This window comes from Spinacia oleracea, chromosome 2 (assembly GCF_020520425.1).
Source record: "Spinacia oleracea cultivar Varoflay chromosome 2, BTI_SOV_V1, whole genome shotgun sequence".
Taxonomy (NCBI): domain Eukaryota; kingdom Viridiplantae; phylum Streptophyta; class Magnoliopsida; order Caryophyllales; family Amaranthaceae; genus Spinacia; species Spinacia oleracea.
The window spans coordinates 30,143,423-30,157,748 of NC_079488.1; the positions used below are offsets into that span (position 1 = coordinate 30,143,423).

The window sequence follows — 14,326 nt, forward strand, 5'->3', positions numbered from 1 at the left end:
TCTGTTTATTAGACAACTAAACCAGTTGGATACTGTGCATCATCCTGAATAGCTAAATACTTTCTGGCATCTGTGCATATTGACAAAAGCACGACAGATACTAAATACTCCTAACAGAGAAACAAGTTCCATCTATATGCTCTTAATCTTGACATACATATAGTTTGACATGATTGTCATAACAAGTTCCATATATATACATTTTATATGGTGCATTGGAATATCGGAAATAGTAAAAATACTAGGAGCAGTAGTAAGTGAACTTACCGATGGTCATAGCCTCTTTGTTGTCATCAAAATCTACATTATCATGCCATTCTGGATATTCCCATAAGGACTTCGATTTTTTTGAGTTCCCTTTTGGTTCTTGAACACCTTCTGCAGGGTATTTCGGTGGTTTTGAAGGTGGGATTAGGTTGAATATTAGGTGTGTTCTGACCAGAGGAAGGAGAAGGGTATTTTGGTGGTTTTGAAGGTGGGATACTATATTTAATATTAGGTGTGTTCTGACCGGAGGAAGGAGAAGGGTATTTCATTGGTTTTGAAGGAGGGATACTAGGTTGAATTGAAATCTTTGAAGTAATCTTAGGTGGAATTTTATTTCCAGCTGATGCCTCGAGTGAATTTGATGTTGATCCAGTAGGTGGTGTTTTCCATAAAGCTTGCTGTGCACTTTTTGCAGTACTCGGACATGGAGGTGCAACCATCGATGCAGTGGTACTTGGTGGAGAGATTGGTCCAAATCTAACACTTAGGAAACTCAGATGGTTGTGATTGAGTAGCATGCTTTTTGGTTGGCCGTGATGCATCTTCACTCAAAGATGAGGTACGTGATGGTAGCGAATTTAATGCTGATCCAGTAGCGTATGTTTCAATTTTGACTCTAACCCTCTTGCGATAAGTCATCCTTGCTATGTAGCAACTGCAAGACAAGTCACAAAAATACAGAATATTAGCAAGCAAGGCAATTGAACTAATGAAAACAACTGAAATGGAAAAATGAACAACTGAACGTAACTGAACTAATGGAAACAACTGAAATGAACAAATCAGAACAGCGGAAATAATGAAAACAAATGAAATGAACTAATGAAAACAACTGAAATGAACAAATGAAAACAACTGAAATGAACAAATGAACAAATCAGAACAACTGAACTAATGAAAAAAACTGAAATGAAATAATGAACACAACTGAAATTGCAGTGGAATTAAGCAGGAAGCAGGCACCAGGCACCTCAAGTAACCAAGTTACTCTTGAAACTGAGGGAGTGAAAACAACTTAACTGAACAAATGAACAAGTGAATTGGACTCGTATCAATTTATCAATTGGACTCGTATCAATTTTTCAACTGAACTGAACATTGATCAAAACAACATTTCACATATTGTTAACACTACACATAGATAAGAAAAAAGAGGAGCCAGAGTGGCGGGGACTGTAAAGACAAAAGAAGACGTCAGCACATCGAATATGTCTTAATAAACCATTAATCTCACAAATCAGATAATTAAGTGGATGGCAGCGTGAATCCTTTAATTAAAAAAATGAACAAGGATTTTTTTGGTACCAGACCAGTCAATGAGAGCTTGTGTTTCTAATTGAAAGATTGGGCAGCTCAGTGAATCGGAGATGTCAGGGAGTTGGGAATTCCTAACCTCACTTGCCACAAACCTAATATCAGTGCTAAGATCAGGATCTCCAGATAGTGGGGAACAAAACTAAAGACAAATAATGCCAAATATCTCAACCTAAAACACAACCAAGCATAATTAATTTCATATCAGAAAGTCTAATATGTCAAATATAATCCTTGTTTGAACCTTCACTTAGAAACTAATGAACCTGATTCACGTAAGCTATAAATATAGCACCGAGAGAAACTGCTTTCAACCTGGTACTAGGTCCTTCCTAAATGAAGCAATTCGGTGAAGTCCTCTCAGAATGATTATTGCACAATTCCCGAAAGAGCTATATATAAACTGACTAGGGCACATAAATAATTCCTTCTTCGGTAAATCAGTACCAATAGACATCCCAAGAAAAACATTTACTCCAACAAAACCAGCAAACAAGCGACCAACCATGCCACAAGACCAAAAAAACATAGACACAAGAGGAAAAGAAAATTAACCAACAAAACCAATAAAGACAATCTCCTGACCTGCATCACTTAGTGATAACAATCATCAGACCCTTTATTTCATGAAAAAGAAACCAAAAGAAAAAAGAAGGGAGAACTCATACATTATCAGTCTAAACCCAATGGGAGAAGGCACTACATACTAGCCTAACTTCCACTATAAAGATCTTAGGAACAACATTAAATTCTAATCATTCCATTACAAATCCAGACCCAGTATTCCCGTTATACAAGGAAACTTTATTAATCTGGAAGGAATTTTATTCAAACTTACATTCTAAATATTGAAGGGACTCAAGAAGAATAGATGTCACTGCTCCCATTAATCATGTGAGCATTCTGTTGATAATCAAGCTTACTCGGTTGCGAAGTTTCTCAGGCCCTGGAGCATAAAAGGCTCTCTTATAGAACGTAACTGAACATAACTCCATACCCATTGTATTAGTCTGATTTCCTAATTCTAGCTAATACAAATATCTGCTACCCTATTTTGTTTGGCTTTCATTTCAGTCGAATACAATCAACTAAACACTGAGATTCAAGACCCAAACATTCTTCTGTAGACCGTTTGCTAAAACCCTGAAAATACAGTGGAATTAAGCAGGCAGCAGACACCTCAAGCAACCCAGTTACTCTTGAAATTGAGGGAGGTCATACAAGATAGATTTCTAAACACAAAGTCAGTTCTTGTAAAATAAAAGCGAGATGAAAAAGGCGACTTGACTCTCATTACTCAACGTACTGTTAGCAGCACAGGTTGAGGATACACATAAAATATTTTTGACCGACATCATTCATCAGATTCACATTCTATAAGATTTGAGGATTTAATTAAAATTTTGGCAGCACAGCAGGAACCAATAAAAGTATAATTATATAAACTATCGTTTAGAAAAATAATGAACTCCATAAACTATGACAAAGAATTCTATAAATCCAAAACACTATCATTTAGAAGCTCATCATCATCGTCATCATCAGGTATATCAAACAAGTCCCTAGGCTTAGTCTTAATAACATGAAGCCATCCTTTTTGTATGTCATCCTCAATGTAAAAAACTTATTTTGCTTGAGAAGAGAAAATAAATGGATCATCATCCAAATTTTGACCAGTGTGCATCAACTTTGAGAAATTGACACGAACTCTACCTCTTGAGTATGTTTTGACACCCCTCCGTACATCAACCCAGTCACATCGGAACATTAGAACCTTGAAAGAACCATAATAATCAAGTTCTAATATTTCATTAAGTTTTCCGTAATACTCTTGGCCATCAGCTTCTACCATAATTCCGAAATTTTGAGTCTTTCGAGATCGCTCACGGTCCACGGTGTCAAACTTATAGCAATTGATAATAACACTTTTCATCCTTTTGCCGCGATTGCTTAAACCATAGGCCAAGGCTTTTCTCAATTTTCCTTCTTTTGTGCTATCATCTAGGTTATTGGCCTATAATTCGAAAAACATAAGTTTTAGATTGGTAAATATAAAAAATAAATAAGGAAATCCCAAATTTAAAAGCATATGACCTTGTTTAGAAACCAATCGGAAAATTCATTGATTATCCTCCGACTTCTTGAACTTCTTGAACTTGATTCTCTTGCCGTTTTTTTTGTATAAAGGCCCTTTAGAAATAAAACATTCGAGTTACTAACAGTAATGACCAATACGCTCTAAAATAACCCATGAAGCTACTTACTCAAGCACCGGTTTCATCTCATCTGAATGAAGCAAAACATAACGATGTGCTTGCTTTAAACTTTTATCATCAACACGGACATTCTTTTTCATCCCAACTACACGACCAGCAGATCCATATAAATAGTTGTTGATGTCTGGAACACCATCTTCATTCCTTTTCGGTCTGTTTAATATGGTCTCGACACTTTCTAAATATCTCGAACAAAATGCAATTGTTTCCCATAAAAGGTACCTTTCAGGTATGGATCCTTCTGGTTGCGCTTTATTTCTTACATGAGATTTCAAAAAGGCCAAGTACCTTGAAATATAATGAACAGGATTGTGAACGTAAAAGAATAAGACAAGTATTGTGATGTATTCTTATTTTAAAATGATTAAAAAAAGATTGAAGTTTGACCTCTCAATGGGATACATCCACCTATAATGAACAGGTCCATCGAGTTTGACCTCCTCCACTAGATGAATTAGATGCACCATGATTGTGAAAAAAGTTGGCATAAACTCTTTCTCCATATTATAAAGAGTCAACACAATCTTCGACTAAATGGTATCTAATTCACTTCTTTCAATAGCATTTGAACATATCTTTTTGAAAAAGTACCACAATTCATCGAGCAAATCAACTACTTTTGTAGCATTAGATGCTCTTAAATGTACTTGCATGAGCATATGATTGTCGTGGCTTTTCAGATTAATAAGTTTTCGTTGCTTAAAATTCACACACCTTTGCAAATTAGATCCATACCCATCAGGAACTTTAAGATTTTGTAGGACTGTAAGAAATCTTTCTGAATAACTTTTGACTTTCCTGACACATACTTAACTTTTTCTTGTTGCTTCAAAACTTCTGTCCCGCTTACACGAACCGGAGCAAGACCATGTTCCTATGTCCCATCAAATACATTTGTTTGAGAACGATAAGGATGGTCAACTGGTAACCATTTTCGACACCCTGGGTAGACAATTTTACCACTAAAACTATAAGAAAAAGTAGAATCAGCGCACGAAGGGCAAGATTTATAACCTCTTGTACTCCAACCCGACAACATAGCATATGCTGGAAAGTCATTTATAGTGGAGTGTAAGGCTACTCGTATCTTGAAATCTTTCCGCTATAAGCATCAAAGGCATCTACACCTTTCCACAACAATTTTAACTCATGGATTAATGGTTGCAAGTACACATCAATATCCATACCAGGACCCTGTTTCCCCGGAATAAGCACAGACAAAATAAATGATGTCGACTTCATACAAAGCCACGGTGGCAAATTATAAGGAATCAGGATCACCGACCATGTACTGTAACTAGTGTTCATCAAACGATATGGATTAAAGCCATCACTTGCTAGACCCAATCTAACACTACGAGGATCTTTGGCGAATTCCTCATATCTTTTATCAAACATTTTCCAAGATTCACCATCCGTCGGGTGACTTATGATATTTCTATCCTTGCAGTCAAAATGCCATCTGATGTCCTCTGCTGTTTTAGATGACATGTAAAGTCTCTTTAGTCTAGGGATCAGAGTAAAGTACCGCATCACTTTAGCTGGAACACCCTTCTTACATGTTCCTTTGTCTTTCACACTACTCTCACCCTCCTTTTCTTTCACATTCTTCCACCTTGATTTGTGGCAGATATGACACTCACTTTTTCCTGCAAGTTTGCCCCAATATAACATGCAATCATTCGGACATGCATGGATTTTCTCGTAACCCAATCCCAAATCATTCATCATCTTCATGCCTTCATAATACGATTATGGAAACTCCTTAATATAAGGAAATGCGTCTAATAGAAGCTTAAGAAACTTATTAAATGATGCGGCAGACCAATGTAACATACACTTGAGGTGAAACAAGTGCAATAGAAACGACAGCTTTGATAAAGTTGTACACCCCTCATATAGACCCTCATCAGAAGCTTCCCTAACTCGTTTATACATCACTTCTTCTTCATTGGTGTTGGTTGATGGGAATTCATCTTCTTCCTCACATTCAAATTTTAACTCTTCATGCATGTCATACGAATATTCATCTTCACAATTAGCTTCATTCAATGATGGGTCTTGGGGTTCGTTGGTGGGTTGTGGACTATTTTCAACCTTAAGATATTCTCTTAGTAACCCATTCATATCATCTCGGCCAACTACCTTTTCTTGTTCACTAGGGATCTCTAAGGTATTACTCTCTTTAACTCTACGATGGAAAATCCATTCCCTATAATTCTTATAAAAACCGTTAAATAAAATGTGTCCTCCTACCTCTTCTAAGTCTAACCATTTATTTAACTTGCATTTATTACACGGGCATCGAGTTTGTCCCTCTAGAAGACTCTCCTTTGCAACCTCTAAAAATTCCATGCAACCATTATAATAACGGGTATCCCCCTTTCGTAAGTCAATCCAACTAGTATCCATGTCTAAGAAAAAAAATATAATTATAAATAAACACACTTATAGAAAACAAAGAACCTTTAAACCACATTAATCTGCAAATAATTAACATCACATTCTCGTTTAGTTTTTTGGGTGATCAGTACATAATATTTCTCTTATTTTCTCATAACAAAAACATACAAAACAAAAGTTATTGGCCATGGTTTTTAATTTTGCAACTATAATCTCTACATTTTCAAAGTATTTTTCCCATGAGATAGGTTACCAAGTTGATATCATGATCATCAAGTAAAAATTGTTTAGCAAGTTTTCACAAAAGCAACAAGAACGACTAGTTAAACACCACAATTGAATCAACAAAACAAAAATAAATTAAATACGCAACGAACTGAAAATCAAGACACAAAATTATCCATAAGATATATTGCAAGCAAATAAAAATAAATTCACAAAGAAAATATTATTGCAAGCAGGAAGCAGCTACCAAATAAAAATCATACTGCAGGCATATGCTGAAAACTGGATTCCAGGTTACTGCAATTGGACCACCAACTGTCCCTTCTAATTCATGCAAGTTTTCAGTTTTTTTCCTTATTGCTGACATTCTACATTCTGACATTCTGGATAATTTTTTATTTCGATTTGGCTCACCAGTAAGTTGTGTTGTGAGAATCAAAGACTTATGCTCACTAATATAGTAGAAGAATACTATCCAATCAGAATGTAATAACTGTTTGACAATAAAGATATTACAGGTGATGAAATCTGCCCCCATCTTTTTTTAATCAAAGTTCAAGTTCAAGTTTTTTAATTAAAGTCTTAGAAAGACTGGAAAAAGTCGTCACCTTGAGGAGTACGGAGTATGTGCACAGAATCTCGATTGGGGAGAGGGGGACGGTTGAATTTGGTTCCTTTTAATACCAAAATAAGTTTGATTATCAAGGACCTATATCATATGATACAGATAAATGGATTTATGCAGATATTTTTGTACAAAGTTTTTTTTTTGGTAAAATAGCAAATTTTATTACCAAAAGGTAGACAATCATAATCCAAACAAAGAACCAACAAACCAGGACTAGGGAGCACAAACAGCAACCCAAAACAAAACAAACAAAAAAGCAACAACTACAGCCGAGGCACACACCAAGCTGCAACAACATACACAACCTGCACACAATTATAGAGCAGCAACAGCCCTCACTCACACCAGTAAACCAACAGACCAGCAGCAATGAACACAGAAGCAACTGCACCAACAAGACTGAAGGAGACAGAAGCAACAACACCAACTCAAAATGCCAAAACATAATTAACTATACTTAGACTGTAGTTTTGATGCTTTACCTTATCTGACAAAACAAAATGCCATAAGTTTATGTTTTTTAGACCAAAATCAGATATGAATAAATTCTTATTATAAATGTTTTTGTTTTCTTTTGCAACTTCTATATTAACTTGCACTAAAAATGTTGGCCAAATTCAGAAAGTTAGCATAAATTGTTCCTATGCTGCTGTCTGCAACTCTGGCATTCAGTTGGATTGTTCCTATACCAGACTTATGTGGCCAAGAACAGAAAATGCAGTGGAGCAAAGGTGTTTGGAACAGATACTCAATCCCAAAGAATAGATTCTGACTATGGCTTGCTATGAAGAATAGGCTACAAACAAGTGATACTGTGATAGATTACTAAAGATGGAAATTGAGGACAACAAGACGCGTTGCATTTGTGGCTCACATCAAGAGAACAACAAATGAAAAATCAAGCAAAATAATCTGAACAACAAGTGCAGTCTATGATGTCTCTATCTAATTGCTCCGTACTTTATGTTTCATCAAAATATATTTCATAACTTTTTGGTATTTGAGACTTTTGAGTAAATGTGCACCTATTAATTTTTCCCAATACTTTTAAGATAGGGTGTTGACTTTTGTTGTGTATTTGTGAACAATAAATAACTCGTATGCAATCTTAACAACACACACAGTTTTGCTCCACCAAAAGTAAGCAAAAATATATACAACAAAATAACAGGAACTAAACAAAGCAATAACCTTTGTGAGAATATACAAACCAAAGTAAAACACACACACCACAGTGTCTATTTAACATTCAACCAAGAACTTATTAGGCTTTGCCATGTGGAGAATATAGTTAATAACACGAGTATATTGCAAACCAAAAAGTAGGCAAGATACAATTAGGTAAACTCATATGAACTGTAATATACGTTATATGGATATCACCGTCAATCCTAATTCAATACTAAGGTTAAAAGGTTATACAGCTGGGTCGTGGAAATAAGCAAAATATGGATCGTCCATTTGTCGTTAAATGACAATTTTCTTCATGTTAATCACTTTTGAGGTCGATTGTATCACTTGATGATACTAAACTGACATTATATTTTTCTTTAATTTACACGTGTTAGTTTTGTAGAGTTGAAGGCTGCAGTTATAGTCATAGCCAGACTCCGATCTCTTCAACTTATGAATTAACTTTAGTAAAAAGAAAACAGAATCAAATTTAGCAAGCTGAAATTCTGGAAAAAAATAGTCATTGTGAATGACCAAAGAGCCAGAAGATTAACATTAATTAGTGTTGACAAATACTTATTCAGGTTTTCAGCAAAATCGATATTGAATACTCCTTGAGATGTTAATTTGTTTGACGCATGTTAATCCATGTCAGAATTTTCTTATAAACACCATATATGCATAGATAGATGCCATCATTACTTTGGGGAAGGCAAACATATAGCTAAATTAATAGCATACTCAGGCCTAAACAAAGTTTAGAAGACGTTTGTGTTTTAGTTGTGGCCTAACAATCTCCAATATAAATAAAACAATCAATGGTAAAGCAAACCAAAGACGAAATGTAAACTCTGAGATGTATTGTAAATCATTAACATTTAACCAAAGAGAAGTCACCTCTTTATGGGTGCGAAAGTGAATACAAAGGTGAGTGATAAGAACTCGATTTAAGCAATAAACAAGCACAAAGGATAAAATCAATCACACTTTTCATGAATCAAAGCACAAAAAAAAAAGGATTAATGGTTTACGTATACTGTCATTTAACGACTAAAAAAATAATCATGCTTCGCATTCAAAAGATAACCGTCATCTTTTTTACCCGATTTCAAGACAAAAGCTCCAACTTGCATAAAACCAAATTGTCTATACATGCTATACTTTGAAGTTTGAAGTCTTGAACTCCCAAACTTTGCAACAATATATATTAGGCTGTATTTGTTATTAGTGTAATTATGAACTTATCAAGGATTATAGCGCATGATGCCTCTTAACTCTTTAGTTTACAAATGAAGCAGCTGTTCTTAATTAATTGTTGCAAAGAACTAGTAAGATTTTGCTGAAAGAAAAGAGGAAACTGTGGAACTTGATGCAGGGTGGAGTGTGGAAGAGATGGTGGGATGAAATTCACGATAACCGAAAACGCCAATTTTTACCAAGTACTCATAACAAATGTAGGATTGGATGGAGAAGTAACAGGAATGAAAATCAAAGGGTCAAGAACAGGGTGGATCACATTGGCAAGAAACTGGGGACAACTTTGGCAATGTAATACTGCTGCTACTGCTATAATTGCCAGTCCCCACTTTTTGTAATCTTTTATACACAGAAAATAAAAATACTCTGCATATCTAACAAATATAACACACTGTTCTACACAATTTCAACCCAATCCAAACAACCAATTTCAAATTGAAATATACCAATTGAAATATAAACAAGCCCTGCCAAACTCTCAGCAAATTGAAAATTGAAAGGAAATTAAAAAATAATACACAATCACAATTATACAACAATCATACTGAAATTTTCAAAGAAATTTGAAAGGAAGGTAAAATTTGATGAAGAACAGGGTACGTACCTTGGAAATTCAAGCCCACAACACGCAAAACTAATTAGTAACAACGCGACTTTCCACCACTGTGACTCATGAGAGGATGAAGATGAATAAATTAGCAAAAAATTAATCGGAAATATTAGATTAAATTGACAAAAACGAAAAATAAAAAACAGAGCAGCATGTCTAGGAATTGGATTAAAGGTGGACGAATGGACGAACCTGGAGACAATGGCGAGAGGATTAATGGCGGAAAGAATGGTGATTATCAGAGAAGAAGAAGATGAGTTAGGGTTTGAACGTACGTGGGCTGGGAGGGATGAGTAGTGGAGTTAGGAAAGTTAGGCGGTTTCCAAATTTCTTTTCTTTTTAGCTCGATTTGATTTTCACAAAATCTGAAGTTATTTAGCAGCATGTGAGATGCACGTGGTTAGGGACGTTTTCTTCGACGCTTTGAAGCGTCCACACAATCGTGGACTGTAAACAGTCGTGGCCACATGGGAAATCCCCCCCCCCCCCCAAATCACTTCCTTTGGCGTCGAAGACCAAGCGTCCAAAAAGGGCATGTTTTGTAGTAGTGAGTTGTGCATTGGCAAACGTGTTCAGTCAAAGCGGTTCGAGTATTCTGGGACGTAGGGAGTAGATATTTTACATTAGATGTGCTTGACAACCATGATTCTTTATGTATTACAAAAGGAGCAAAGGAAAAGAGTATTGGCCAAGAACGTGAAGCATTAACTTGCGAAGTTGCTTAGTACATACTACGTTAAACTTGGGGAGTTAGGGTGATGCAACATTATTTGTTAGTGCCAAACTAATCTGTAATTTATACATACAGAAACTGACATTAGCCACATAGAGCTGAACAGCATCCCCGGACTGCATTTATTCACCAAACATAAAGTGTCTTCTAAAACAACTTGTTTGAGGGTCTACACAACATTGTTCCTCTGGAAAGAGTGGTTGGCCCTATTTCAATCAAAAAATGCTTAGTGCGAAGCAACTCTTGGATAAACTTGAATGATCTTTGCTCATTCGATCTACAATTTAAATACAACTTAGTATAGGAAAAACTCTAATATAAAAATCATACCAAATATAACATTGTGTTTAAGGGGAAAAAAAGCAAATAAATTTTTATTAAGTGTAATAAGAGGGAAGGATAAAACAACTACTCCCTCCATCCCAGATTATTTGTTACACTTTCCTTTTCCATCCGTTCCATATTAGTTGTTACACTTCTAAATTTGAAATGTCCCCACAACTATTATATTGTCTCTCTATTCCCACCAATTTTTTTTTGTCCCCACATCCTCTCTCATTCAATTAAAAAAATACCCCCCTACTCCTATCACATCTACTTTTTCAATAAAATAACAACTGATAATCAAATAACCACTTATCACCTAATGCTTTGTGCAAATGTAAGTGTAACGACTAATTTGGGACATAGGGTGTACTATAAAGTGTAATAAGAGGTAGGGGGAAAACGTAAATATATGCACTATTGTTAAGGAAAAGACAAAAAAAAGCAGAGGAATTGAGGGGTATTTCAGTAATAGCACTGTTACATGAATAGTAATCAAAGTTCAAAGCTTTATAAGTGTTAGGATATCTTTTTTTTACAATGAGACTTGACAAGTCGAGTACGTGTCTTGTATGGAAGAATTTGAATGCTCTATCCCACGATTCATGTAGCATTTAAGTTATACTCCATCCATTTCGAAATAATGGGGACAATTTAACTTTTTACGTTTATCAATGTAAATATTTAAATAATAATATCTCGAATTTTGTATTCGTAAAAATTACTCCCTCCGTGTTTTAAAAAGAGATATACTTTCTTCAAATGGTCGTATTTTAAAAAGAGATACACTTTCCTTTTTTGACATGTCTTGGTCTCCACTTCCAATTATATTAATATTTCTGTCTTTCTTATAGCCCCTACACTTACTCACATCATCTTTTTACTATAATAAATAATTCACTCATGGCCCCACTTTCATCTTATTTTAATAAATTCAACTTACTCTCCTAAAATTACGTGTCAGTCAAAGTGTATATCTTTTTATAATACGGAAGGAATATAAAACGTTAATACTCTTAAAGTACATGCATGTCGAGACGAATTAAACAAGACCTCGCACGACTGTGTTTTTCCTTACCCATAAATCACAAATTACAGTGTTAAGCCCAATTGTATGTATGGATTAATTAATTTAATTGTGTACTTAGGCCCATATATAATAGGTTGTATATAAATCATTTTTTGACAAGAAATACAACAAGGAAAATCAATTCATGACATGATATCACAACCTATCAAAATTAAACCTAGAAACCTTTTTTTTCCTACGCTAGGTTACAGCCATGGCAGAGGAAGGGAAGGTTGATCCTTCTTCTCCGTTGCGCAGGTGATCAGCCCGACAATGTGATCACTCCTGTGGTCCTCTGACAAATAGTCAATTGAATTTTGTAAATAGTGTCAAAAGTCAAAGTGTTCATATTATTTCGAAACGGAGGGAGTATTCTTTTGCAAATAAATAAATTTAAACTATATTAAATTTATTAGACGTGAACTGAACTTATATATATTTTGTTAAAATGAACCAAAACAAATTGAATTTAACTTAACCTTTTTTATGATCGAATTATGCTATACGTACTCCCCTCGATCTATTTCATCAAATTGGAAAAACAAAAATAAATAGAATGGCCGTATTAGTATAGTTTGTTCCTTTTTTCAATGTACATAATAAGACAAATTATGGTTACATATTTTCTTTTTGTAAGCATGATTGCTAGATAAGTGGTTTTTTCATTTTTTTTTCTTTCTAAAAAAACAGAAATTTAGAGACTAGAAGAAAAACATATCAAAATATAAAAATATCAGTAACATACGATTTTCCTTGCAACATTTCACTTTCTTTAGCTCAAGAAACATCAAAATTACATTGAAAAAAGTAAAGATATCTTCTTCACCGTTTCTAATATAATTGTTACATGTATCATGACCATCCGCTCACCTATGAAGATTATTGTCTTTGTTTTTTTTTTTTTTTTTTTTTTACATAGGCGTACAAAACGAAATTAAAAAGCACACAAGTTCTTCCAACAATTGTTAGCAATATATGAGATTGGTGGCCCAGTTCCCTATCAACTTTGAGGATAGTGCAATAGTTGAATGTGTTAGGTTATGACAAATATAAACAATAAAAATCATAAAGCCATGAATCAAAATTAATTGCCACATAGTCAATTAGTGTTAGGTTATGATACATATGACATTTACATAGATCATGCGGAAACAACCATTAACCCAGGAAACATATTATTTACACATAATCATATAGCATAATTAGATGCATACTCTTTGTTGCGTGCCTTCCCTAGCTGCGCCCGAACCGAACAAGAACAAGTCTTTTAGGACTCCAAGTGTCGTCCCTCCGTAGATAGTCCACAGTACGTCCGGATCCGCCTTAAGATTGACCAACTAGAACCGCCCTTAAGGTACTAGAAAATTCGGCACTTTTATGAGCAAGATGTGTTTTAATTTTCTCTCAAAAAACTCACTTTTGAATACTTTGAAACTTGTGTATAAATTATGACCCCTAGGCCTTTATTTATAGAGTTATGGAAAAGGAATCGTAATCCTAGTAGGATGCGAATTAATTGGAATTAGAATCCTACATGAATTCTATTTAATTAATTTATCCAATTAGGAATAGACATTTAATCATACACTGACTCTTGCAGATTCAGGAATCATGCATGAGCACAAACTCACACACACACGGCAGCCACAAGGGCAGCCCATGCGTGCGAGCAGCAGCCCGCGCAGCACGGCCCACGCAGCCGTGGCCCTTGGCGCGCGCTGGGCCTGCCTTGCGGTAGGCCTGGGCGCTGCCTTGGCTGGGCTTGTGGCGCGCACGCTTGCTGGGCGATGGCCCCGGCTTCGTGCTGGGCCTTCGTCCGGCAAGCCTCGTCCGATGCTAATTCGTACGATACGCTTCCGATTAAATTTCCATTTCCGGAATCTATTTCCGATACGAACAATATTTAATATTTCCGATTCCGGAATTAATTTCCGTTTCGAACAAATATTTAATATTTCCGTTTCCGGAATTATTTTCCGATTCTGGCAATATTTCCGATTCTGACAATATTTCCGTTTCCGGCAATATTTCCGATTCTGGTAATATT

General features: G+C 35.3%; 1 protein-coding gene across 1 annotated transcript; it reads right to left on the reverse strand.

Moving 5' to 3' along the window:
• Nucleotides 1-4,934: 4,934 nt before the first annotated feature.
• Nucleotides 4,935-6,269, reverse strand: LOC130467313 (uncharacterized). The gene is made up of 2 exons (XM_056835787.1): nt 5,696-6,269; nt 4,935-5,596 (listed from the first exon to the last, which is right to left on the reverse strand). Exons 1-2 carry the CDS (start codon nt 6,267-6,269, stop codon nt 4,935-4,937), a joined length of 1,236 nt encoding a protein of 411 aa, XP_056691765.1.
• Nucleotides 6,270-14,326: the final 8,057 nt, after the last annotated feature.

Excerpts from the sequence above, each read along its gene's own strand:
- LOC130467313 (XM_056835787.1), bottom strand. The coding sequence starts at position 6,269 with ATGGATACTAGTTGGATTGACTTACGAAAGGGGGATACCCGTTATTAT. Across the intron at positions 5,597-5,695 it reads GCACTTGTTTCACCTCAAGT|GCATGAAGATGATGAATGAT; the intron begins GTATGTTACATT and ends CGTATTATGAAG.